This window comes from Sprattus sprattus (genome assembly GCF_963457725.1).
Source record: "Sprattus sprattus genome assembly, chromosome: 1".
NCBI classification, from domain to species: Eukaryota; Metazoa; Chordata; class Actinopteri; order Clupeiformes; family Clupeidae; genus Sprattus; species Sprattus sprattus.
This window is the reverse complement of record NC_137920.1, coordinates 51,949,519-51,976,280: the sequence shown is the minus strand read 5'-3', so window position 1 is coordinate 51,976,280 and position 26,762 is coordinate 51,949,519. Positions and strand designations below refer to the sequence as shown.

Below are 26,762 nucleotides of genomic sequence, written 5' to 3'. Positions count from 1 at the left end.
TTTGTGGTATGGGCTTTATTCATGTGGTTTTTTTCATGGCTACCTCTCTCAGATGTACAAATCAACATCAAGCGCTGCTTGAGTGATGGCTGCGACACACGTATCCACGGCCTGAAGACCATGGGCTACCAGATCACCAAGAACAAGGAGGTATCGGTCACCGACGCCTCAGCCATCTGGTACCTGTCGCTCCTGACATCCCTGGTCACAGCCTCCATGGAGACCAACCCCATCCTGGCACAGACGGTCCTGCAGAACACTCAGTGAGTCACCCTCCCCCTGGGCTCCTTTTCACCACTTCTTTGGGTTACCTCATCGTACGCCATGCCAGTACAGGGCCACTGAAGCATGTGTTTTGGAAACGGGATGTTTTCTTTCCAAAGTACAGTCTTTCTGTAGTTCTCTTTTTTGCCCAGCTGTGGTTTCTTGTATTGGCATCTGCATTGGATGCATTGATTGCTCTCCAGCCTATTTCCAAACTGTATGTTGAGCCTAAGGTGTTATGTCTTATGTCTTAGTCTAAAGGAGAATTGCACCTGACTGAGTCTTTTTACAAGAAAAAAATTGTATTTGCTACAGAAAAATGTGGTGTCCTCTTCATATATGTAGGTGTGTCCATGATGTTTGGAGATGTGAATATGAAAACTCCTAACTTTGGCCAAAAACTTCTTGACATATCTTTATGTTATTGAGTCACCTTCTCATCTGTTTCTTTCATCTGAACTCTGACATTTTGCCACTTTGTTTGTCATGAGCACATCAATGTAACTGAGGGAAGTCAGTGATGAGCTTACAGACAGTATTTCATCTTTGAGCACTATTTTAGAGACCTTTAACTAGTGCCTGTAAACTATAATGGAAGTTGTTCAAACTCTTAACCCCCGTGTGAACTTTCTGACATCCCCATTGCTTAAGCATGTATATCCTCTGTCTCCTCTTTGCAGGAAAGCCCTACAGCACATGCCCCCTCTGTCCTTAACGCCAGCCTCCACCGAGTTCCCCAAGTTCTTCTCCACAAATGTTCTTGAAGAAGTGGATGGCTTCCTTCTCCGAATAGCAGAGTAATTCAAAATCCCCACGCTCACACCCTTGCACAAAGAGTACTATGTTTGGGTCACTGTTGTAGTTTCACTGCAGTGAGCCCATGTAGGTTTAAGTTCTATGTCAAGCACAAGGCCTGGTGCATAACAGGCCAAAGGAAACTTTATATTATCAAACATCTGGATGTTTACTAAATATCGGTCTCCCTGTTTACATGACTTCCAGCTGCTGTGTGACCCCTGATGCTGAGCTGACCCTGTTGGCCTTCGCACTGGCCAGAGGAAGCGTGGCCAAAGTCCTCCAGTCCTTGTCTGGGATCTGTGAGCACCTGGACTTGGAGTACGGCGCCTCCTCGCTCCTCAAGTCCATGGCTGCCGTCAGACTGCGCCTCCTGCACAGACACGGTAACCCTTCCTAGACTCATGTAACCTTGTCAAGACTTACGATCGTGTTTGTTTAGTCCCCAGTTTATTTACTTGTGTGTATTTATTTACTTGTGTGTGTGTTTATTTACTTGTGTGTGTGTTTATGTTGTGCCGGGGCACAGGGAAAGCCCTCCAGCTGCGTCTGCAGGCCTGCGATGTGAAGGGGAAAGAAGAGAAGTCTGGTCCAGAGAGTATGCTGACGCAGCCACACACTGGAGATGGTATGGCATACGAGGAGGCAGCCTTTTTTTTTCGCGTTGCTGTCAATTTCTTTTTAGTTTGGAAAATTTGTAATAGATGTGGCTCAAAGCAGTTCCCCACAAAAGCGAACAAAAAAATTCTCAGCTCCGCAACTCGGAAGCTAAGATTGAAATAGGTGCAGTTTGAAAAGGTGGTCTGATTTTGTTCGTTGGACAACATACATTAGCCTGGAATTTGAGTTGAGATGTTCACGTGTCTTGTCTGCTGATTGGCTGTTGCAGGGTTCCTCACAGAGGCTGGTAAGAAGAGAGCCAGTGTGATTCTGTCCACGGAGGACCAGAGCAGCTTCCAGGTCACGCAAATAAAGATCAAAGTAAGCCCAATCCGGATGTCCCCATATAAAACACATGTGTTGCATTGACTTGTCTGATATTATTTGGAGATCTGATTTTGAGTAACACTCAGGGGGTATTGGGAAGCACTGTTCACTTTTGTTGGTTTCCTCTTAAGAATTGAATCATTGTTGTAGGTAGGGAGGCCTTTGTAGTTTTCACCACAGCTCTTTGTTGAGTAGCTCTGAAAAGTCTTCTGTATTTTATAATTTTCTTGTTATCCCATCTTTTCTGTAGGTGCGCAAAGGAGCCATAGGTGCCAAGTGTGGCCTTGTGTTTGCCTACAATGAACCAGATGCTTTTAATGCAGACAAACATTTTAAACGATTCAAAAAGTTTGACTTATGGGACTACAAGGACTATAAGGACTTTGTCCAAAATGGGTAAGTAACAGATAATGCGTTTATATCTTTTTTATAAATATATTTTTTTTCACAAATATGTATGAATGTCTATCTTTGTGTTGTGAAGTGGAATGGGCCTGCCATGTGACTGCTGTTGTGCCGTGTAGTGGCAGTAAGAGTATTTCTGGCAGGGCTGTAACTGTGACCCTTGACCTTCTGTGTGAGTGTATTGACGGCTGCATGCCTCTGGTCCTGCGTAGCACCAGCAGTGCAGGACAGCCGGAGGACGACCCCATTGGCTGCTTCGAGCTGGAGGACGACTGGAACGATGTTGAGATTAAACTGCAGCAGTGTCGAGTGTCAAAGGTATGCATACTCACTGTTATCCTTCTCCTCCCTCACACGCTTCTACACTTTCTCTCTCTCTCTCTCTTTCTCTCTCTCTTTCACTCTCTATTTCACTGGTCAGCATTCCTACCTGTCTGTCCCTGAAACCGTGTGAATAGCCCTTTACATTCAGTCACTGTCCCTCGCAGTCAGATAGGAATAAACACAATGAAACACACTGTCCACACAATGCAATGCTGAGACAAAACATTACCCTAAAATATCTAGGGTTGATCTTGGATGGATGGATACTTTATTAATCCAGAGGGAAATTTTAGGACATCCAGTAGAATTCAGACACAACATCCACAAATCACATCCACATAGGGAGAACACGTTCAAAAGGAGTGGGAACGGAAGGGAAACACAAGAAGCCCCCCCCCCCATATAGGCAAGATATAAAACTCAAGCTCCGTATTTGCCGTGGGCGCGCTGGTCTGTGACCTTCTGATCTATGTCGTCACGTCACTAGCTAACAAAGAAAGCACAATTAAATATATTTTCTTTTGTTCTATATCAGCTCTGGAAAACCAGATAAGACCATAGTGTGCATCCCATGTAATTCAAATGCAAATTGAAAAAAAAAAATGGATGATGTGTTTGGATGCTACTGGATGTCCAATAATTTCCCTCTGGATTAATAAAGTATCCATCCATCCAAGATCAAGTTACTGCTTACTACTCATTACACAACAAATCACCCTTTATTAATCAGTTACTAACATTTATAAATGGCAAAAAGGAGCCTTATTGTAAAGTGTGAAACACATCATCATCTAGTAATCAGTTACAAACATTTATAACTGGCAAAATGGAGCGTTATTGTAAAGTTTTTTGTTGGGGGGGGTGGGGGGGGGGGGGCACGTTGTGGGTTTAATCTCTAGTAACAGATACAAGAATGGTAGGGAGTGTACAATTGGGCTAGTAGAGCAAGTTAAGGGATAGACAGTGGGTTGCCAAGATGGGGATCTTCCCAAATAGTGAGCCCGCATCGATGTATAAAACATGTGTTTATAACTCATTGATAAGGGCTTGTTAATGACTTATAAAGGGTTTACAACCTAATTATTAACCTATTTATAAACTATTTACAAACCATTTATAATGGAGTGTTATTGTAAAGTGGTACCCAACTTTTAAACTATCGACCCTAAAATCTCTAAAAGTACAAGTAAAACGATCCACAACACAACACTGGCAAATCTGTCCACTTTAAAATGTCCACTTGTGACCAGAAAGGATGAGTAGGTATCAATTAGTACTTTGTTTGATATTAACTTAATTTGCAAAAGTAATTTTACCCAAGTGTATTCTAAAGCTCAATAATAGATGTTTGTGGTGTCCATTTCTTTTCATCACATGTGGTTAAAAGTTGCTTGCGGTCTCTCCGTCTCTCTGTCTAGTTCCTGATGGTGAAGTTCCTGTGTGTGAGGCAGGAGTCTGCGGAGCGTCTGGGCGTGCAGCAGGTGAGCTTCAGCGGGTACCTGTGCCCGGGGACCGATCAGACGCAGCCACTAGAGGACCTGAGCCCCGAGCTGGAGGGCCCTGACCGGGGCCTCACCACCGGCCACATCTTGCTGAGGAAAACCCTCTTCTTCATCCAGCAGCTCACCAGAGACATGGTACACATAGTTGTCACACCACCTAGCTCAGTCAGACACTTAAACACTAGGGCATCTCCACCTTCTAACATTCTCCACCTTCTCCATTTAGCATTTGCATATTATCAGATGGGGTGTAGATGTCATACAATTTCTTGTCATGTTTTGCAAAAGCTTATCAGTCACTAGCAACCAATCAAATTGCACACCTCCCTTTCAAGCTTCAGAAGCACTGTGTTGATTGGCTCGGATTGTAAATGGCTCGGTCCGAGCCATTATGGGCTGTGTATGAACACCTGCGTTTTTTTGTGCACACACTGAATGAACAGCTAGTAAACGTTGTGGAGGATTTCGCTGAATATTACAAAAAGCGTACGGGATTGGAATCGTGGACCTCAACTTTAAGTTTTCCAGAACTCGTTAAGTGCATTTAATTTATGACTATTTGAAGTGATCATGATCGAGATCCTTTCAGTTCCATTCATCTGTCTCCGTGTCCCATTGCTTCAGATGTGTTCATCTTTAAGCTGTTTGTTATTTTGTACAGGATGTGTCCCTTTACAAGCAGAAGTTCCTCCTGGATTTCAGTGGCTTAAACCTGCAGCTCTTCTGGGACTTCTACAACAAACTCAGGGTTATGTAAGTACACGCGCATTCATAGAAATTACTTATAATCACCCATTGTCTATTTGGATATGTTGTCAGTATCGTGTCTGTGTCTGTGTCTGTGTCTGTGTCTTTGTCTGTGTCTGTGTCTGTGTGTGTGTGTGTGTGTGTGTCTGTGTGCACCTGTACAGCGAGGGAGAGGAAGCCGTGAAGACGAGGGTTCTGCTTCTTCAGCTGCTTCAGAACTGCTTCCCTGTGCTGCCTGGCCCCCCCGCGTGTCAGGGCTCAGAGGAGGCTTCCGCCAGCACAGACCGAGAGCGCTCTGAGGCCGTGTGGGAGCTCTATAATCACCTGTGTCAGGGTAGGAGCTCTATTGTCACCTGTGTCAGGGTAGGAGCTCTATTGTCACCTATGTCAGGGTAGGAGCTCTATAATCACCTGTGTCAGGGTAGGAGATGTATAGTCACCTATGTCAGGGTAGGAGCTCTATAGTCACCTGTGTCAGGGTAGGAGCTCTATAATCACCTGTGTCAGGGTAGGAGCTCTATAATCACCTGTGTCAGGGTAGGAGCTCTATTGTCACCTGTGTCAGGGTAGGAGCTCTATAATCACCTGTGTCAGGGTAGGAGCTCTATAGTCACCTGTGCAGGGTAGGAGCTCTATAGTCACCTGTGTCGGGGTAGGAACTGTATAATCACCTGTGTCAGGGTAGGTTCCCAGCACATCCCTGGCATTCTCTTAGCAGGACAGGGCCATAATAGCAGCAGTAGTTATGAAATGGGACTATCTTTGGTGGGATATTTTGGCATGAATTGTTTGACATGTGGGTAAATGCAGAGGGCTTGTGCTGTTGTGTTGGTAGTGGTGGATGCTCCGGAGAGCGAGGCAGTCGTGGACAAAGCGCTCCGATGGGAAGCCGTGAAGGCCATTCTGAACGGAGCAGTCATCTTCTTCCCCTACAAACAAAGTCGGAGGGACAAGCTCTTTGATTTGATGGTGCGTTGGGTAATCAGCCTAAAGATTAACATCGATTAAAGTAATCATTGTGTTGGTGTAGGTAATCCAACTTTCCTCTACTGACCTATATAGACAAGCATCACTGAGGAAGATCAGCCGGAGTCGGTGAAACTGACTTTTGAGTCTTTGTGCAACTACTTCAGGTGAGTCAGACACCTAATACAAATTGGCTACAGTCCAAACACACACACACACACCAAAATGCAAACTCTGGTTGTTGTCTCCAGTGTCTAAACGTGTCCTTGTCCTGTTTTTACAGTGACAAAGACCCCAGCGGTCTGCTCCTCCTGCCCCCTAAAGATGCCCCCGCAGGCTTCAACATCAGCCCTGTGCTGAGTGTGATGGACACCCTCATCCGTGTAGCGATGCGAGAGGTGGGTTGGTGGGTCTCCGTTTACAGAGAGAGATGGGGTAGTGGTTTCAGCAGCCCTCGCCGCCCTGTTTATTTCAGTTTGGACATAAAATATGTATATGTCCTGACAGCACAGAAGGACTTCATTATCATTTCATGACTCATATTCATATTCTAAACTCATCTTCAAACACACTCAACAATAGACTCTTCCCTCCAACTTTTGGATTCTAAATAAAAGAAGAGCGTGTGCTATATGTATTGTGTAATAATTAATTTATTTAGTTTTTGGAGTAGTGTGATTCCTTTGATGTTTAGCATTATAATTCAGTGCCGATCTTGCCCTCTACTAGAGTGGATGACTGGTTACCCAACAACATTGTCTGCATATTGTTTAGAATGAACTGCCCCTATTATTGGTGATTTACACTTTTCAGTCCATATGTAACACAGCATGCATTTTTTATGAATGGTTAATCATTTCATGGCTTTAATCAATCATTCACAATTATTGGTGATTGATTCAATCAAAAGGGAAGGCTTGTTGATTACATTGCACCATGTAATCAGGTGGCATAAAACTCAAAGTTCAACTGTGTAGCTCTCTATTCAGGAGGTCTTCAGTATGCCAGTCTTTCCCACGCATTGCATTATTAATCCCTGTCTGAGTGCAGGCTGAAAGTATACAAACTGTCAGCCCCCCTCTGTACCTCTGTCCTTTGAGCATGGTGATGCTGTACTGTGCGTCGGTGTCTGATGTCGGTGTTTGTGTTGTTCTGGTCGTCAGTGTGAGGCGGTCATGGTAGAGCCGACTGGGGGGCCCAGCCGGAAGGTTCTGTTGTCCCTCTACTGGGCACTGCAGGGGAACCTGCTCTCCTGGTGCTACCTGCAGCTCAAAGGAGGGGCCTCCACTGCCTCCGAGCTGGCCAAGGCTATCCTCACTGAGTGTAAGACTACACATAACTACACACACACTCCCTTCTGCCTCTGTAGAACTGGGTTAGAGTGGGATACATAAAAGAATTCCTTCCTAACTGTTATTATCAATGCCATTGTTGTTGTTATAAGGTTTCATAAACAATGCAATTTCAGGTTATGTAATGTCGGGACTTGTCTTTGGGAAACCAGACATTATTAGTTTCCTAAACCACTGGACTTTTCACCACCAGTATTGTAGCCAGTATTGTGTGTCTGCCCTCTTTCTGACCCTGTCCTCCCTCTCCTCCCGCCTCAGACGTGCACCAATTCCTGTCGGGGGCTCACACCATGCTGACCTCCCTGCTGCAGCGCTACAGCAGCACAGACCTCATGGAGAAGCTGAGCGGATCCATCATGGCTATCGCCACCAGGCAGCTGGTACACTCCCGCCTTTGTGCTTTGGAGAAGTGTTTAGTCATGGTTTCTTTGTGGTTGCTAAGCATCTAGGCATAGTATTGTTGCCAGATAGTGGCCTACAGAAATACATCAAACTTGCAAAGATCTGCTCTTTATGCTGTGAGCAAAGGCTTAATTTGAGCCTCTTTTCTTAAAAAGTAACTAATTAGCGACTTTAAATAACATTCAGCTCAGTTCAGTATGGCATATGGCTTTGTTGGATATGTAGACGTCTGTGACATATTTCTTTTGTGTGTGTGTGTGTGTGTGTGTGTGTGTGTGTGTGTGTGTGTGTGTGTGTGTGTGTGTGTGTGTGTGTGTGCGCATGTAGATAATTTTCCTGCTGGAGCTGTGCTCTCTGGACATTCCACACTGTGAGCTGTTGCACAGCTTCTGCTCCGTGGTGGAGCTCCTCACCAGCCTCTCCTGCGACACGGGGGACATCTTCTCTTCGGTCAGTTCTCATGGGCAGCACGGTCCTGGCGTTTAGTCAAAGTTTACAGTCATCTCAATTTAGCAGTGACTGTTGAATATCATGTTATACCTGTCCTGATATTTAGCTACCTTTACACAGCTTGTGGATATTATAGGTGTGTGAGTGTGTTCTTTGCACATGGTTGCCTATGTGTTTGAAGCGTTGGTGCATGTTTATCGGTGGACGAACGTTTCATCTATGAATGTGAACGGTTGTGTTGAGACAGGCGGACATGGAGAACTGTCAGCAGCCCCAGCAGCCTGTGGTCCTGAAGACGTGGGACATGGAGTCGCCTCACAACTACGAGAACAGTCAGCACGAAACCACCGTGTTCGTCTGTCCCGGGGCCACGTCCTTCGAGGTGGAGTTCGACGAACGCTGTGAAACAGAGAAGAGGTAGCTCGCTGGGTTTCAACTGAATTCGGCTGTTGGGAAATGTTTTGCCAAACTGTGACTGAGCTGACTTTGCTATTTGCTATTTGTTTGCAATTCTGCTTTTCCTCCGGCAGGTACGACTACCTGGAGTTCACTGATGCAAGAGGTGGAAAGGTTCGATATGACATGAAGGTCGGCACAGAGAAATGGCCTAAGGTAATCATAATAGACACTTCCTCATGCATTATTTGAAGGAATTGTATTTTGTGTGTGTTTGTGTGAATGCGTGTCATGCACACATGTCAGTCTTTTTGTGCTTTGATCTCTTTCAACAGAAAGTGACATTCAAAGGAGGCCCTCAGCTGCAGTTCCTCTTCCACTCGGACAGCAGTAATAACGAGTGGGGCTACAAGTTCACTGTGACTGCTTACGGCCTGCCTGACGTCACCGTGTCCTGGATCTCGGACCTGCAGCTGCTGGTTTCCAGACTCATGGGCCACCTGGCATCCCGCACCATGGCCCTGAAAACACCACAGGGTGAGGGACAGGCAGCTGGTCTTCTGTTGAACTTCTTCATTTATGGGTTTCCCATCTTCACGTTCTTCACTCAGTTTGAATTGCTGATAGTGTTCGTCAAATGTTACAGTAATCCCGTGATATGTGGTTGAGCCGTCAAAACGTCATGTTAAAAATGTTATTATGGATGAAGAAGCAGGTTAGAAATGTTTTTTATAGATTGAGAATGTGTTGTTTGTAAGGACAGGGTAAAGCTAGTGGGCTTTACTTATATTTCACAACACGTCTGAAATGGTAAATGTGGTAGACATAGTAAGTGAGCGTTTTGCTGACTTGGCTTATTTTAGACACCAACGATGGGAAGGAGCAGCCGGCTGGGAAGATGAACCATGTCCTCTCCTCCACATTGTGGAAGAACATCTTCCGGCAAGGACTGAGCAACTCTGACTCCCAAGCTGGGGACAAAGAAAAGGTGCAGTGAAACTCCATCTGTCTTTGTAAGAGGAAAAGACCTTTTATGTTTCGCAACTGAACTAAGCTCTTTCACTTAGGTGGAGAAAGAGGAAAGACTGGTGGACTTCCTTGTGGCCTTTGCCAAGTGGGAGCCGACCCAGGAGAGTCCTGACGCCAGGGTGGAGTTGATGAGAAGCCTCATGTTGATGTGCAAGAAGCAGGCCGTCAGGAACGAGATCGCCGGCAGCGCCAAGGTGGACCAGGCGGTGAACGCGCTGTGGGCAGCCATGGTCTACCACACACCAGCCCTTCATCACAGCCTTAGACTCTTTGGTAGGGTATCACCCACGGTTTCTTTAACATCAAATGCCAAAAGAGTAGTAGTGAGGTTTGTTGTTGGGTGACTGTAAATGTTTTTTTTGTGTGGTCTCTGTGCAGTGTCCAAGGGTGGCCAGGTCAGTCTCCCCGAAGATCTGATACAGGTTTACAAGCTGGCAGATGGTATCCGCACTTGGATGGTTAGTTAATCACCAAATAATGCATTTTATTACACTACCAGATGGAAAAGAGATGCAGTGTTATCCTTTTCAATTCAATTCAATTATACCAATAAAATGGATGTGTTGGAGATTTAAAACATTTGAACACATTGCAGCATTCGCAGACCATTTCAGAAACTGATATACGATACCGCTGCACATATTTTGTTTATGAACGTGTGTTGGCGTGCATGAAGAGAGCGTCATGTGCAGTGACTTGAGTCTTAACCTCCTCTCCCCTCTCCTCCCCCAGCTGGAGATGAAACAGCGCTACCTGGTCAAGAAGATGAATGTGCAGGAGGAGCAGGAGAAGGACCAGGCAGTGGTCAGCATGGAGTCCTTAGGTGAGCTGCGTTCTGTCTCAGGCTACAATGGATCAGTCCACCACATTTTTATACACTTAAAACATGAATATTTCTTTTAAAACCCCTCACTCACCTGTTCATATCCCCCTGTTTGTCTTGTACTGTCTGTTTGTCTGTCTGTCTGTCTGTATGTTTGTCTGTATGTTTGTCCATCTCTGTATCTGTCTATCTGTCTGTGTTTCTGTCTTACAGCGGAGGTGTGCATCGAAAAGAGCCTCCTCCTATTCAGATTCACTCCCAAGGGAGTTCTCACCCACGTGTCTGAGACCTCCAAGCCAGAGGGAGGCGCCAGCACTGCCCCACTACTCAGATCAACTTCCATATCAGAGGCCGACTTCCAGGCCAGCCCGGTCGCGCCTTCCCAGCCTCCCAAGGCCCCCAAGGGGGGAGCCACCAATCCCGCAGACGCCCCAGGGCTGTCTCACCCAGGCCATGTCCAGTCACAGGTGTCCTCAGCCTCAGATCCAGGGGCCTCCAGCAGCACTAGCAGTAGCAGCAGCAGTGGGCCCACTCAGGGCTCCAAGTGCTCCTCAGAGGGCCTCCAAGCCCAGGCAGCGGACCCAGTCTCGCCTTTGGCCCTGCAGCGCCGCTCTCTCTTCAGCCGCGAGCGCCTCCGCCTGCTCTCCTTCCGCTCCCTGGAGGAGCCCAGGCAGGCCCCCTCTGTTAAGGAGCGCTTTCCCATCCTCAAGGACATCCTCAACTTCCTGAAGGACCAGGCCGTCAGCGTAGCCAGGTATTAAGCAACACAAATAAATACCGAACATAATAGTGCCACTCATTACCTGATTGTTAAACATTAACTTTGAAAAGATAGCATATTAGAGAGACCAACCAAACACAGTTCAAATCGAAACAACTTATACACCTACGGCATTGTGATGAAACGAGGGGCACTGTGGCGCAAGCAGTAGCCCCGACCACATTTGGGCTTGACGCTCATGGAGGACACTGGTTCGAATCCGGACCGATGTCATTTCTCCTGTCCACTCCCCACCTCTTCTCCCTCTCATTTCCTGTCCCACTCTTAACTGCACTATCAATTAAAGGCATAAAAGCCCAAAAATAAAAGGATAGCACTATACTTTCACGTTAATGTGTTGAGAGGTTTGAACCATTTGTCCCACAGTAGTATACCCATGTGCCTGCTGTGTGTACTCTGTGCTGATGGAGTGTGTTCTGCCTCTGTAGCGTCCTTCAGACGCTCTCGCTGAAGAAGGCCCAGGCTCAGAATGTGTGTAAGGTTCTGGAGACGGTGCAGTGGTGTCTGAGCTCCATGGGGAAGCCGCACCTCTTCCAGGCGCCCTGCATCCTCTTCCTCCAGGAGCTGCTGGCCTGTCAGAAGGACTTCTCCAGGTATGTGCCCTGTCCAGCGTGACACAAAGAGAGAGTGTGTGTGTGTGTGTGAGTGTGTGAGTGTGTGAGTGTGTGAGTGTGTGAGTGTGTGAGTGTGTGAGAGTGTGTGAGTGTGTGTGTAGGTAAGGTGAGGTGAGGTGTGTGTGTGTGAAGTGCCCTAACCCTTGTCCCCTCTGCTTGTGTAGTTATTTTTCCCAGCTGTCGGGCTGCGGCCAGGCGCTGAGGGAGCAGGTGCGGAGCTCCTACCACCGGCTGGTCCTGATGCTGGTGGAGGCAGTGCAGAGCTTCAGCAGCCTCAATGCAAAGTAACTCCTCCATCCTCATCTGCACACACCTGTATGGATACATCCCACCATTATCCCAGATGGACACATATGTTCGTCATAGCAAGAAAGGAGTACCCGATAATCATTTTTGAGCACGTGTTTTTATGGAAAGGAGTGTTGCAGTTATGTATAGACACAGTTAAGTTTTACTACAAGGTTGTACTCTACTTGTGCAGTTAAATATGTGCTTTGATTGGGCTAAAACAGTTTTATGTGTTTTACTTGGCAGCTGTACAGTACTGCTGTATTTCTGACCCTCTCTGCCCCCCCCCCCCCCCCCCCCCCTTGTCTCCAGGGTCCTACTGCCCGCCCTGTCCTGTGTGCAGACCTGCTTGCTACACCTGCTGGACATGAGCTGGGAGGTGGAGGACCTGTCCCTCTTCCTGGACATCAAGCTGCCTGACCTGCTGCTCACCATGTCTCAGGAGAACATCAGTGTGCATGACATCGCCATCAGGTAGCTGTTAGAGCTCAGTACAGCCACAAATTACATTCAGTATGCTGCCTTTGCCTCAGCTAGGGGTGTTTTCATTCAATGCTGTGTGTAACCATTATTGTTTCTTTTCTTTTCTATTTGTTCTGGCAGTCAGTGGACGGAGGAGGATGAGATTGCAGACTACGAGAGGAACATGGAGTGGATGGACGAGTGTATGGACGGCATGCTAGAGAAGTGGTACGACAAGGTGGTCCAGGGGACAGTGGAGAGCAGGAGAAAGGTAACGTTTAAGAGACATCATCTCCTTTTGAAGTGACACAAACAACTCTTAACGCTAACTCTCCCCTTTTCTGACTTTGCAGCAACAGGCTCAAAAGTAACGGGGGGCAAGAAGCTAAATGATGGATTTAAGATCATATACATCTCTAAGTTAATTTTAAAGTGATAGATCATATACACAGCTTTATGTTCTCAAGGGTCATAAGATCATATACACAGCTTCATGTTGTCAGGTGTCATTTTAGAGTGATGGATTTAAGATCATATACACAGCTTCATGTTCTCTAAGTTCATTTTAGAGTGATGGATCATATTCACAGCTTCATGTTCTCGAAGGTCATAAGATCAAATACACAGCTTCATGTTCTTTAGGTTAGAGTGTTGGATTTAAGATCACATACACAGCGTCATGCTCTAGGTTCATTTTAGAGTGTTGGATTTAAGATCACATACACAGCTTCATGTTCTTTAGGTTAGAGTGTTGGATTTAAGATCATATACACGGCTTCATGTTATAGGTTCATTTTAGAGGGATGTCTCAGCATAATTGTTGGTAATCTGGCTCTGTCATATGTTAATCTTTGCCTCTCTAAATTATCTCAAATATTGTTTATAGATGTGGTCTACTAACCTGTATAATAACTGGCCTCTCTGGGCTGTTTACCCCTCAAATATTTAGCAATAATTACTAAACCTATTCTATTCACACCCATGTTTGAGATAGTCATGAAACAGGACCTGACTATTATCTCACATTGAGTGGTGATGTCATTTGTTAATAAGCAAACATTTGATCAGCTCTTATGTCAATAACAGCAATTAAAGGGAGAATTGCTATAGTGAAGTTTAACGAGAGAAGCCTTTCATGATGGATGCCCTTTCAATATTTGTGTCATTCAAACTCCTTACTCACCCGTACAACTAACAGTATCAAACAGAAAATCTCACTCACACACAACTTAAAGCATTTTCTCCAGCTTCTCATTGGCCTCTCCCCCCCCCCCCCCCCCCCCAGATGCACATGTTCATAGCGCGCTACTGCGACCTGCTCAACGTGGAGATCTCATGCGACGGCTGCGAGAGGATCGCCCCCTTGCACCGATACCGCTGCCTGCAGTGCACGGACATGGACCTGTGCAAGACCTGCTTCCTCAGTGAGTAGCTGAAGCAGCGAACACACACACACACACACACACACACACACACACACACACACACCATGGTCATAATTAAGTCTTCATTGAATCCTTTCACTCAGCACTTTGGAGACAACTTCACCCTGCATGCTACTCATCTACACTAAATGTAATACAAGGATGGATAGTATTAGTATTATTCCCACAGAGCGTACTAAAAATCTAGTAGACTAATTGTATCTAGTATTCCTTGTTCACACTCAATTATCTCTGTGAACCACAGGTGGAGCCAAGCCCGAGGGTCACGAGGACGACCATGAAATGGTCAACATGGAGTACGCCTGTGACCACTGCCAGGGCCTGATCGTGGGCAGCCGAATCAACTGCAACGTGTGCGAGGACTTTGACTTGTGCTTCGGCTGTTACAATGCCAAGAAGTACCCAGACAGGTAATGACTCTGGAATGTTGTCACCAGGGGTGCTCTCTAATTGGCGCCGTCACAAGAATGCTGTTCCACTAAAGATAAATCTTGAACTTTGCCCCGAAATCACCTCCACAAATTGAATGACCAGTGCTGCTTTGCATGATACACTGAATGCCCATTCCCAGGATATTTCTATACCATCTGGGTCATTACCAGAACAACAGTAACTGTTATTTTATAGTCAATTTCAAACCTCTTTAACTCCCCCCTGACCTCTTTGCCACCTCCCTCTCATCTGGACTCCTCAAGTCACCTCCCCACCCACCGGATCACCGTCTACCCGATGGTGACCATCCGCATCAGCGACCGCCACCGCCTCATCCAGCCCTACATCCACAACTACTCGTGGCTGCTGTTCGCCGCCCTGGCGCTCTTCACCTCGGAGCTGACCAGCCGGCGGCAGCAGGAGGCACAGAGCCTGGGCACTGCCACGCTGGAGTTGGCCACCAGGCTGCACGCCCGCTGCTCCACGCTCATCACCGAGTGCCTGCTGAAGGGCCAGACGGGCAAAGGTGGGTGCCAGGCTGTGCCGTCTTCATTCAGAGGTGCAGGCCGTGATTTTAGAATCCGTTACACATCCGTGTTCACATGTCATATATCACTAAGTTAACTGTAGTGAGAACAGCATTTCTGGGAGGAATGGCCATGAGTGTGTAAATATGTGTGTGTTAGGAATCGAATAGTATGGTTTTGCATATTGAGTGAAAAACAGTGGCACAGGAGATAACATGAGTTTAACTTGGATAGAATGATCCTGATCTATTGATAAAACTCTTTTTATATGACTATCTCAACCCCTGGTTTCCCCCCGCCCCCTCTGGTTTGCCCGTCCCTGTGTGCAGGTCTGAAGGCGTCTGCTCTGATCTCGCTGCTGTCCTCGGCCGAGTCGGCCACGGAGGAGAGCGAGGAGCTGGGAGCCGTCAGCCCAGAGTCCTCCCAGGAGCTCAGCACCACGGACACATCCTCCCTCCCCGCCAGCACCGCCGCCGTCTGCTCACCACCACCCCCTAAAGACCGGGTCAGTCAATGACACTCCCACACTGTCAAACAGCATGCAGATTTGTAGAGTATACTGTGCTGATGTTACCCTCTCTCTCCTTACTGTTTCATCAATTCAAAAGCATCTTTTTTAGGTTATTCCACCCTATCACGTAGGGAAATCCTCATCCTTCCTCCTAATGCTGGACAGGGACGTGTGTGTACAACAGTGACCTTACTATAAATACTGATACATACAGTGTTCCCATGGCAAAGCAGTGACCTTACTATAAATATTGATACATACAGTGTTCCAAAATACTGAATGAGAAATCCAATTGCATACTTTAGACAGCAGGTGGCGTAGATGGCATTTTGTGTAGGTTACTCATCAGGGTTCTCTTAGCTTCCCACGGAGGTGTTGTTTGTAGCCTCCATTGATGTGATCTTCACTTCTACCCTTTCTCTCTCTCTCTCTCTCTGCCTCTCTCTGCCTCTCTCTGCCTCTCTCTCTCTCTCTCTCTCTCTCTCTCTCTCTCTCTCTCTCTCTCCCTCCTCCCCTGCAGAGGAAAAGCCAGGAGCAGGAGGCTGACCCGCCCTTGCCCTCCAAAATCGAGGGCGAGCGCCCCAAGAGGAAGCTGGTCTCTCAGGACACCCTGGACTCGTCCAGCCTGAGCCAGACTCCGTCCGTGTCCAGTGAAGGCACTCTCTCTCCTGGGGTCAAAGGTAAGACCTAAATGCCACACAGACACACACACACACACACACACACACAGCTTACAGGATCAGATGATTCCTTAAGAAAATCTTGAAGGATGCTTAGAGATTTGGCTCCTCTGTGCACACTGAAAAACAGAATTACTATAGAAATGCAAAAAAGGGCATGGTCTGCTTGCCATACATCAACTATGCTTATTTAGTGTGTGGATGCGAAAGAGGGGCCAATTTTTCCTACCTGATGTCTCCCTGCAGCCCCAGAGTCAGAAGGGGACACGGTCACCTCTCCGGCCACGGAGACGGTGGAGGGGGACAAGGAGAAGGAGGAGAAGACGGCCCGGATGCCCCTCCAGGAGCACGTGTTCGCAGACTGCTCCAGGGAGAGGATCCTTGGACTGTTGGCTGCCATGCTGCCTCCAGCCAAACAGGTAGAAAATAAGGCACACTGCTCGTCACCAGCCAGTGTCTTACTAGAATTCAGACAGATTCAGCCTGCGTGTAGATACACATACACACGTTTGTATTTAAAGGTTGTACTGGTTTTTGGTTTGTTGGTTTGTTTGTTTGTTTTCAGGGCAATGTAATATTAGAGAAGAAGAAGAATTTTAATAGAGTAGAATATTAAACACAAAGGTAAAACATACATTTCCACAACAAGGTTTGTTACAAAGCTGTTGATGCCTTCTTCCTTTTCCTCTTCCTCCTCCTCCACATCAGGGCAGCAGCATGACCCTGAGCAGCCTGAGTGCCATCCTGCCCCTGCTATTCCGTGGCGTCATCTCCAACGCGGGCTGCCTGAACGAGACGTACCACCTGACGCTGGGGCTTCTGGGCCAGCTGCTGCTGCGCCTCGCCCCCGAGGACGCCGATGCTGCCGTCACCGAGGTGCTCGCCGACAAGTACGAGCTGTTGAGCCTGGGCGACGGGACGGCAGGGGCCGGACACACACCGGGCTGGAAGACCACACAGCTTCTCTTCAGCCTGGGGGCGGTATGCCTGGACAGGTAGGCACGTGCACACACACACACACACACACACACACACACACACACACACAGGGATCAGTGTTTGTAAAAAGATCACTTCATTTGTGGACTTGCGGCTCAACCGTGAGAAGGTAGGATGGGTGCAGCTTCTATAAATATGATTTCAAATTCAAAACTAAACTAGTTAAAAACTAGCCAAAAGAGTCTTTTAAACGTCTCTGAAGTGTGCAATTTACCACTGAAAGATTGTGCTGTCCTCGTCGGATGCCCACGCTTGGCTCAAGTTAGCTTGTTCAGAATAACAGACTTGTAGAAGACGGCTTAGCGAAAGAATGTGTTTATTCAGTCACAAGCCACGGTCAGCTCCATACAGCACAAGCATGCACAAGGCACGTCTGCTGCTGAGGAGTCGGTCTCCTTGCTTCTTCTTCTTAAACATTACAAACATTGTACACAGGGCCGGATTAAGACAATGGGCTTTAGGGGCTGCAGCCCCGGGCCTCGCCCCCAGGGGGGCCTCAGGTTGTCCGATGTTGAGTGAGTCAACGTCACCGCGCATAACATTAGAAACATTCAGAGTGAAAAAAAGTATAATGTCTGGTCAAAGAAAGCACGAGAGTGGGGCCAAAAAACTGGTCCGTGGACCGTGACCCTCTAATCGCAAAAGGCCTCAAGTGCAAAGTAAGACTGAAGAAGATAAATCAACATTTCTAAACTTTGCTTTGGTTCGCACCACATCGCATTAAGACAGGGATAAACGCTTTTAATAACGTGCTTTCAAATACGATGATGCAGGTAACAAGCCAGGCTTCCAGGTTCCATCTAAATAGGCCTAATAAAACGTAAATTCTTTCAGCAATTGAGTTCTTATCCTCACGCATATCGCTGCAGATTAGGCTAATTCATTGAAAATTGTAGACAAATTATTTGCAAGCCAGTTAGACATAGCTAAGTGAAATGTTTTAGCTTAGCTATAGAATCTTCCATTTTCGCAGTCATGGTCAAATATAAGTGTAGAGGTTTCACTGAGGTTTTTTTGTCAGATCAGCAGGACTGAATAGGTTCTACGCTCAATCCAGTTTGTGAGGTATTGCGCAATCTGAGATGAGACACAGCTTGTCGTTGCCTCATCGTCTTGCTGTCTTCTGTCTGTTTGAACAGGACATGCGCAAATACAGCGATTTTGATTATAAAACTTCTCGAAATGATTGGAATCATGCAGAAAATACATTTATATCACAGACCAGTAGAAAATATTTATTTACTTTGATCGTTATTTGTTTTTTTGGTCTGCCTCCCCTTGGTGCGGAGCCAAACTGTTGCATCACTGCATATGCTTAATCTATTTGTTATTTCATTCCCTGGCTATTTAGCCTTATTTTTCCGTTTGAATGAATGGAAATATGTATACATTTACATTATTGGTTTATTATTGTCTACAGTGTAGTTTACTACACACATACATTTTATCCTTGGCTTTAAACTGATCATATTTATAGAGTGGTTCTGTGGACTGATGTGTCAGTGCACCTGGCGTGGGTTTGTGTGCGTGTCATGATGTGCGTTGGGGCGATATAGGGGCCTCATCCTGGTAATTAGCCCCAGGCCTCAAAATGTCTTAATCCGGCCCTGATTGTACATACATTTATACTGTAGAATTAATTTATGGGTTTAGGGGAGGGAATAGGTGTGTCTTGAGGTCAAAAAGGGGATGTCTAGCTTAGAACAAACCTATGAACAGGTAGGGCCATATGGATGCTAATGTCTGCTTCAGTCATCTTGTCATGGCTGAGTCTAATAGCTCTGGCTCGAGCTCTGGCTCGAAGACACACAAAAGCCAGGAACCAGGTCTGATGGCCCATCAACATAGACAAAAGGCCAGGTGGCACCTTGATGGCTGTGGCCTAGTGCTATGCAAACTATCTTGCAGGTGGTTGTTGAGATGTAATAATTTTATGTGAAGTTATGAAAACGCCTTTATCTAACACCACCAAGCAAATGTAAGGTTGTGGTAAATGTGGTTATTTTGATACATTCAGAGGTATGATCTTGCTCTTGCTCTTGTGTTTGTGTTTGTGTCCATTTCCCCTGCAGCCGCATCGGTCTGGACTGGGCGTGCACAGTGGCTGACATCTTGCGCAACCTGAACATCTGTACCCAGTGGTCCAGCGTCCTCGGAGGCTTCACGGACCACTGCGTGGAGCAGCTCCCCAAGCAGCTCAAACGCACTAACCTCTTCACCCTGCTGGTGCTAGTGGGCTTCCCTGAGGTATGAGCCCCCCCCACCCTCCACCAGCTGCTCCATGCCACATTGGGCCCTCTGTTGACGGCAGAGGAGTCGTGGGACAGCCAACACTGCAGCATAAAAGAAAATAGACGTCATGGGTGGGATTGAATGTGGATCGTTCACTGATAGACTTTACGTTCACAAACTTCTTTGATCACATGTGTGCCAATGGCATGTACTCTCACAAGATGCTTGTTAGTTTAAAGAGGCGTTTTGGTGTGTAATCTCTTTCTTTCTCTAACAACCTGTTGTTGTTATCAAAGTTTACCTTTTTTTTACCGAAATGAAAAGCTGCTCACTGATATGTCAGTGTTCCGCATTAAGAATATTCACGCATTACTGACAACTTTGTATAGCTTAGTAGCAGCCAGAGGTTGCCGTATGGTGTGTGTATGTCTAGGTAGATTTTTTGTTTCCTGAGCTTTAATGTCGTTTCCACCTTTTTGCCATCGTGATTACAGGTTCTGTGTATGGGAACTCAGTCAGTGTTCATCGACAACGCCAACGAACAGCACAACATGATCCTGCTGAAGCACTTCACCGAGAAGAACAGGGCAGCTGTGGTGGACGTGAAGACCCGCAAAAGACGAACAGGTGAGTTGAGAGAATGGAGCAGTTCATAGCAGTGTTGCGTCCAAGTGACGTGTAGCCATTTTTATATCTGTGTATCCCTACATCCAAACATCCCTATATTTCACCTGTAGCACTGGGTTAAAATGGAGGATTCTAATCATGCTAATATAACACACTCCTGTAGCCCTGTTGACAGAGCTGGTGCTGTAATAGTCCTGAGACTCCCAGGAATGTAACATACTTAAAGCAGCATAACGGAACAATTGCTAATCGCTAATGAGATGCTAGCGGCTAAAACTAGCTAAACCTCTTGAAATGTGCTTACTTTGACACTATGACAAACTGGTTAGTCAACAACTGTCCTAACACAGTCAAACATCAAGCAAGTGCAACGCAAGACAAAGCATGACGGCAAATAAGCTACTTACTAGTTCGGCAGACAGTAGAAAACGGGCGACTTCAGGCAAACCTAGTTTTAGCAGTAATATGCCTACAGACCCTGATATGGCAATGGCAGGGAACCAATTCTCCATATTAAAAGTTGTAGCGCCCCAATTTTTTAAAGTTGTTATTTTAAGGTAAAACTGCTTATCGGAACCCTAACCCTGAAGTACAATTACTGCATAATGCCACTTTATACCATCCATCTGAAAGCTAAAAGCATTCGCTAAATGGGCAAAACTGTTAAAACATTAATGTATATAAATAATAATGTTAAAACATTAATGCATATAAATATTATACATTACCAAACATAAATACAACGTAAAGCATTAAAGTGTGCTAGGTGCTCTTCTTTTTGCTGTACCTTCATCACTCAGTTTCTCTGTTGCTTTTTTCCTCCTGCCACAGTGAAAGACTACCAGCTCGTCCAGCAGCATGACTGCAGCAGCAGCGACTTCTACAGCGACAGCCCTGTCCTGACCCCCACCTCCGCCCACCTGTCCCGCTACCTCCACAACTTCATCGCCATCATCAGTCACCTGCTCCAGACCGGAGTGGACAGCAGTGCCGCGGACGCCGTGGAGGCCACCTGGGTCCTCTCCTTGGCCCTCAAGGGCCTCTACAACACCCTCAAGGTGACCCAACACACCACACACATGCGCACAGACCACAAACACACACACGGACACACACCACAAACACACACACACACACACACAGATATGCTGAACCCGAGATGTGTTCTTCATTTTTTATGCATAGTCATATCGATATTACACATAACTAGTGCAGTGCCCGTAGGAATTATGCATTCTGTAGTGTTAGCAGACGTAGGTGTAGCTGTTGGGTAGTGTAATAGCAAGACATATTTGCACTCCACATAGGTACAGGTTACACTGAAGTATTATTGTGATGCATGTTTCCTTTTCATTAAATGTTTTAATGTTGTATAGCCTTTTTGGAGATATACCAACAAATAAAGTTTGAGATTATGTAGTGGATGCAGTTGAATATAGATGTCAAAGTATATAAACTAAATGTCATAAAGAAAGAAATTATTTAAAATGAAGTTATGGTTGAAATAGGATCACTTCTTTATTGTAAGGGTAAGTGTAGGGTAAGAATGGTCATGCAGTTGGACTCAAATGTAGGTTCATTTTATTGAATGTATGTACTGTACTGTATGACTTCGATGATGCTAGCTTTGACAGCCCACTCTCAGACAGATCGTAAGCTAGTAATGTCCTTACAATGGGAACACAGTTTAAATACTCTGACTGGAGATGGCGTTACTATCCCCCACCCGAATTCAGTGCTGAACTGGGAGGATAACATGCTGACGTGGCCCAACATAACTTACATCGAGATTTGCGCGTATTTCGTGGACTCCATAGCAACAGATGGGAAAGCAATGGACAATCTGAAAGCCTCCGAGGCTTATCAATATAAGCTACCATTTGTAGCGGTCTAGTACTCCACTCTTGCGTTGTGATTTTGATTGGCACCCAGCCGTTTATTCATACACTCTGACAGGTTTAATGAACACAGAGCAAAGGCGATCACACACAGTATCTTCGGAATGACAGCCTCTCCCAGCCAGGGTAAATGCAGACTGAGGTTTATAATATTGCAATAATGAGAAAACAAAGTACACACAAATTACAACAGATACATCGGACACTAATACATCGGAAAACCTCTCTCATTGCGTCAGTAGATGCATGAACGCATGGTCAGTGGTCTAGGCTAACCACACGACTGTTCTATGACTATAACTTCATTCACGTCGCGCAGGTTCGCCCCTCTTTCTCTGAATGACTACACTACCCATAGTGCCTCACTACCCATAGTGCCTACGGCAAACGATAACCCATAGTGCCTACGGCAAACGATAAAATACAAATATCTCGCGAACTATGAATTCAGAAATCTTAAAAATCAGGGATGCACAGTGTAAGTGAATGAGACACCATAGACTCCATTACCCACAATTCCCTTATCACATTTCAATCCTTACCAACAGTCAGTGACCTCGCAATTGGTCACATCAAAGTCATAAAAAGGGTGACGCATTTTGCCCTTTAAAACAGTGATTACCCCCCAAATCTTTCTCTCTGGCTGTGGTTTCACACACGTGAACATCATTCAATTAAGAGATACCCTCTCTCTGCAGAACAAAGGACAACGCACGACAGTCGTATTGAACTTTTGGCCGAAGTTAAGAAAATACTTTGACGCGTCTAGTTGCAACCAAGTTATACCGATAGTATATTACTGCAGCCCAGCAGTATTCTGAGTAGGATAAGGCGACCGGCTTCCCTTATTCGTTTCTCCAAGTCGACAGAACTTTACATCCTTCTAAACCATCGGACCTCCAGCAAGGCCTCCGCGAATTCACCTGACAAGGCCAAGGATGTTCCAAGGATTCCGCAAAACACCGTTGAATGCTTAGCAAGAGCGTTCTTCACAGTAAGGCTGACATCTGGGCAGAGATTAGTCTTATATGTGTGTTAATATACGTGTGAAAGTATTGTTGTTTTATTTCATTCATGATTTAAATGCTTACTTTGAAATTCACAGTGCATGGTTTATAACCGTGCTATATCTTGCGTTTGTTTTTACCTTCGCTAACTTGTTAGAAACGTGCATGCACCTTTTCTCTCTCTCTCTAAATCCCTCAATCATCGTCTGAACATATACACGTCCACATCGCGAGTTAAGTGTTGTTGAATATCTTGTTTTGAATTAAGGCAGCTTGGATTTAGTCCTTAGGACAAGAATCCCTTTGTTCAGGCATTCTTTACCCTGTACCCCTTCCCCCTACTAGGGTGGTGCCCTTAAAAACATATGAGTTTAGGTCTCGGATCCGCAGCCTTATCTCCTGAATTTAGGGCTAGCGCACTCTTCACTTCACGGTCGCTCACAGCTTTTATCATCTTTACCACATAGCTCCTCTCTCACTCCCCCTCTCTCCACTTAGCGCGTAACCGGGCATACCTGCGCACGCACGCACGCACAAACACACACACACGGACGAGCAGGCTCTCATGCCCCTCCTCTGAAATCCCAACTCCACTTCGTGCCTTGTTTCATTGTTATACTCAGTTGTTTATGTGATTAGTATTAGCCATTAATTACTGTCTGTTACCTTTAATAAATTGTTTATTTAGACTTAAACAATTGTCTTGTCTGTTGTTGTTCCAATATTCCACTGAAAGCCATTTTCCGCCAATCAAGAATTCCAATTGCCTTCACTTCTCTGGTTGTTCCATGAAGTGTTATAGACTTTGTAGTGATATTGTAGTACGATAGTATTGTGGTACCATACTTAGACTGTAGCATAGTGGTACAACTAGAGCTTTCCATTAAATTTAGTAATTTAATTATAAAATATTAAATACTAAATTTAATGATTATTACATTTTATGAGACTGATTTAATTAAACTAATGTAACAACCCCGGTTTCACCTACAACAGGTTCATGACATGTGTAAGCTACATGCGAAATCTCATAACTAACGTAACTACCGGAGATACGACCTAGACTGACAGACAGACACACAGAGATTTCTGGATTTATACAGTGGGGAAAATAAGTATTTGAACCCCTGCCGACTTCGCAAGTTTGCCACTTGCAAAGAAATATGTGATCTAGAATTTTAATGGTAGGTGTATTTTAACAGTGAGAAACAGAATATCAACAAGAAAGTCCAGAAAACTGCATTTTAAAAGATTAATGACTTTATTTGATGCAAAAAATAAGTATTTGAACCCCCAAGCAAACAGCAAGAATTCTGGCTCCCAATGGCCAGTTATGTGCCCAAAAAGCACATAGATTAGTCCTCATTAGGTCTAACAAGGTATACCTGATCTCAACTGGTGACCTGTATAAAAGAAACCTGTCCAAAGAATCATACTTCACACCTTCAACCTCACCACCATGGGCAAGATCAAAGAGCTGTCCAAGGACGTCAGAGATAAGATTGTAGACCTGCACAAGGCTGGAATGGGCTACAAAACCACTTGCAAGCAGCGTGGTGAGAAGCAGATAACTATTGGTGCGATTATTCATAAATGGATGCAACACCAAACACCGGCACCCGCTCTAGGTCTGGGGCTCCATGCAAGATATCCCCTGGTGCGGAATCAGTGATCATTCGAAAGGTGCAGAATAATCCCAGAACTACACAGGGGGAGCTTGTGAATGATCTCAAGGCAGCTGGGACCAGAGTCACCAAGAAAACCATTGGCAACACACCACGCCGTAATTTTTTGAAGTACTGCAGCACTCACAAGGTCCCCCTGCTCAAGGAAGCGCATGTACAGGGCCATCTGAAGTTTACCATTGCACACTTGAATGATTCTAGGGAGGATTGGGAGACAGAATGTGGTCAGATGATACCAAAATCAAGCTCTTTGGCATCAACTCGACTTGCTGTGTTTGACAGGGGGGGAATGCTGAATATGACCCAAAGAGTACATCATACCCACCATCAAGCATGGAGGTGGAAACATTATGCTTTGGGGCTGTTTCTCTGCCAAGGGTACAGGACGACTCCACCGCATCAAGGGGACTATGGATGGGGCCATGTAACGTGGAATATTGGGCTTGAACCTCATTCCCTCATTCCCTCCCATTAAAAACACAACTTTAAAGATTTTGAGAGGATCTGCAAAGAGGAGTGGACCAAAATCCCTCCTGAGATGTTTGTAAACCTGGTGACCAACTATAAGAAACGTCTGACGTCTGTGCTTGCCAATAAGGGTTATTCCACCAAGTACGAAGTCATTTTTGTCAGTCAGTTTTGGGGGTTCAAATACTTATTTTTTGCATCAAATGCAAATAAAGTCATAAATGTTATAAAATGCATTTTCTGGATTTTTTTGTTGATATTCTGTTTCTCACTGTTAATATACACCTATTATTACAATTATAGATCACACATTTCTTTGCAAGTGGCCAAACTTGTGAAATCGCAAGGGGTTCAAATACTTATTTTCCCCACTGTAGATAGATATTGTACAAAAGATGCGAAGGGCATTGTTTGTTGAAAATTGAAATCTTTTCAGCCTTTAAAGAAACCATTGATTCATTTATAGCCTGTGGTGAACGTGAGCCCTTACAGTAAACAGCCTGTTGTGAACGTGAGCCTTAAAAGTAAACAGCCTGTGGTGAACGTGAGCCCTAACAGTAAACAGCCTGTGGTGAACGTGAGCCCTAACAGTAAACAGCCTCTGGTGAACGTGAGCCCTATCAGTAAACAGCCTGTGGTGAACGTGAGCCTTAAAAGTAAACAGCCTGTGGTGAACTTAAGCCCTTACCGCTTGTCTCCTATGTTTCCCCCACCTTCAGAAGCATGGTGTGGCCCAGGCCCAGGAGGCCATCCACGGCTCTGGCCTGACCCAGCTGCTGGTGCGCAAGTGCAGCAAGGGCACAGGCTTCAGCAAGATGTGGCTGCTGCGCGACCTGGAGATCCTCTCCATCATGCTCTACTCGTCCAAGCGCGAGATCCACTCCATGGCCGAGGACACGGACGCCGAGGGCGACGGAGACCGGGAGGAGGAGGAAGAGGACGAGGAGACGGAGCGGGACCACGAGAAGGAGCAAGACTCGGACCACTCCAGCTGCTGTGCCGACGACAACGACCCCGGTCGGCCCGACCCGCTGGAGGGCCTGGATGAGGAGACCAAAATCTGCTTCCAGGTAGAGAGAGGGTGCCTCACCACACTTTTTTATTAAGAAAATGTCCTTTGTGGGCGATAGGGGTAAGATTTAATCTCCCATTTCATAGATGGAATATTCAGGATATCTACACAGCATTACCTTATTGTAGATGCAAGACAAGTTAAAGGTGCAGTCTACTATTCAAATTACACTTTTTGTCAAATTCAGTGAATTGCTCCTCACGATCCTCAAGCTGTCCGTTTTGTGATTGCGGTGTGCGCTCAAAAAAAACCCACAGATGTTCGTACCCAGCCCTGGCAGTGTGAATGGGAAACAGTTATAGGGCCCTATCTTGCACCCAGCGCAATTGACATTGTCACCGACGCATGTATCATTCCTATCTTGCACCCGGCGCACAGCGGGATTTTCCCTCCAGAGGCGCGCGTCGAAATGAACTTGCGCCGACATGGGCGGGGCGGAACAGAGAAGGCGTTTCTCAGGCGCAAGTCTTCCTTTGTGGTATCTTGCAGTTTCAAAACGACAGTGCACCGTTGACCAGAAAAACCTAGTCTAATGTCAGAGGCGCATTTTGTAGTCTGTGGCGCGTATTCAGACGCTATTTTAAGGACGCGT

The 26,762-nt window shown here is 45.9% G+C and overlaps 1 protein-coding gene across 1 annotated transcript in view; it reads left to right on the top strand.

Annotated features, from left to right (window-relative positions):
• Positions 1 to 26,762, top strand: part of zzef1 (zinc finger, ZZ-type with EF hand domain 1) — a 44,301-nt gene that overhangs the window by 2,657 nt on the left and 14,882 nt on the right. The window contains exons 6-44 of the mRNA XM_080838977.1: positions 53 to 263; positions 945 to 1,061; positions 1,267 to 1,445; positions 1,589 to 1,687; positions 1,949 to 2,040; positions 2,297 to 2,442; positions 2,664 to 2,769; positions 4,194 to 4,412; positions 4,939 to 5,030; positions 5,189 to 5,358; positions 5,860 to 5,993; positions 6,087 to 6,157; positions 6,274 to 6,388; positions 7,154 to 7,313; positions 7,601 to 7,722; positions 8,072 to 8,194; positions 8,442 to 8,611; positions 8,725 to 8,806; positions 8,926 to 9,127; positions 9,454 to 9,578; positions 9,658 to 9,892; positions 9,998 to 10,077; positions 10,352 to 10,442; positions 10,656 to 11,196; positions 11,652 to 11,816; positions 12,002 to 12,121; positions 12,438 to 12,599; positions 12,729 to 12,858; positions 13,873 to 14,011; positions 14,277 to 14,442; positions 14,728 to 14,990; positions 15,321 to 15,496; positions 16,023 to 16,182; positions 16,429 to 16,601; positions 16,891 to 17,177; positions 19,254 to 19,428; positions 19,908 to 20,040; positions 20,872 to 21,098; positions 25,818 to 26,168. Coding sequence (XP_080695103.1) covers positions 53 to 263; positions 945 to 1,061; positions 1,267 to 1,445; positions 1,589 to 1,687; positions 1,949 to 2,040; positions 2,297 to 2,442; positions 2,664 to 2,769; positions 4,194 to 4,412; positions 4,939 to 5,030; positions 5,189 to 5,358; positions 5,860 to 5,993; positions 6,087 to 6,157; positions 6,274 to 6,388; positions 7,154 to 7,313; positions 7,601 to 7,722; positions 8,072 to 8,194; positions 8,442 to 8,611; positions 8,725 to 8,806; positions 8,926 to 9,127; positions 9,454 to 9,578; positions 9,658 to 9,892; positions 9,998 to 10,077; positions 10,352 to 10,442; positions 10,656 to 11,196; positions 11,652 to 11,816; positions 12,002 to 12,121; positions 12,438 to 12,599; positions 12,729 to 12,858; positions 13,873 to 14,011; positions 14,277 to 14,442; positions 14,728 to 14,990; positions 15,321 to 15,496; positions 16,023 to 16,182; positions 16,429 to 16,601; positions 16,891 to 17,177; positions 19,254 to 19,428; positions 19,908 to 20,040; positions 20,872 to 21,098; positions 25,818 to 26,168 — 6,509 coding nt within the window. The remainder of the gene's footprint in view (positions 1 to 52; positions 264 to 944; positions 1,062 to 1,266; positions 1,446 to 1,588; positions 1,688 to 1,948; positions 2,041 to 2,296; positions 2,443 to 2,663; positions 2,770 to 4,193; positions 4,413 to 4,938; positions 5,031 to 5,188; positions 5,359 to 5,859; positions 5,994 to 6,086; positions 6,158 to 6,273; positions 6,389 to 7,153; positions 7,314 to 7,600; positions 7,723 to 8,071; positions 8,195 to 8,441; positions 8,612 to 8,724; positions 8,807 to 8,925; positions 9,128 to 9,453; positions 9,579 to 9,657; positions 9,893 to 9,997; positions 10,078 to 10,351; positions 10,443 to 10,655; positions 11,197 to 11,651; positions 11,817 to 12,001; positions 12,122 to 12,437; positions 12,600 to 12,728; positions 12,859 to 13,872; positions 14,012 to 14,276; positions 14,443 to 14,727; positions 14,991 to 15,320; positions 15,497 to 16,022; positions 16,183 to 16,428; positions 16,602 to 16,890; positions 17,178 to 19,253; positions 19,429 to 19,907; positions 20,041 to 20,871; positions 21,099 to 25,817; positions 26,169 to 26,762) is intronic.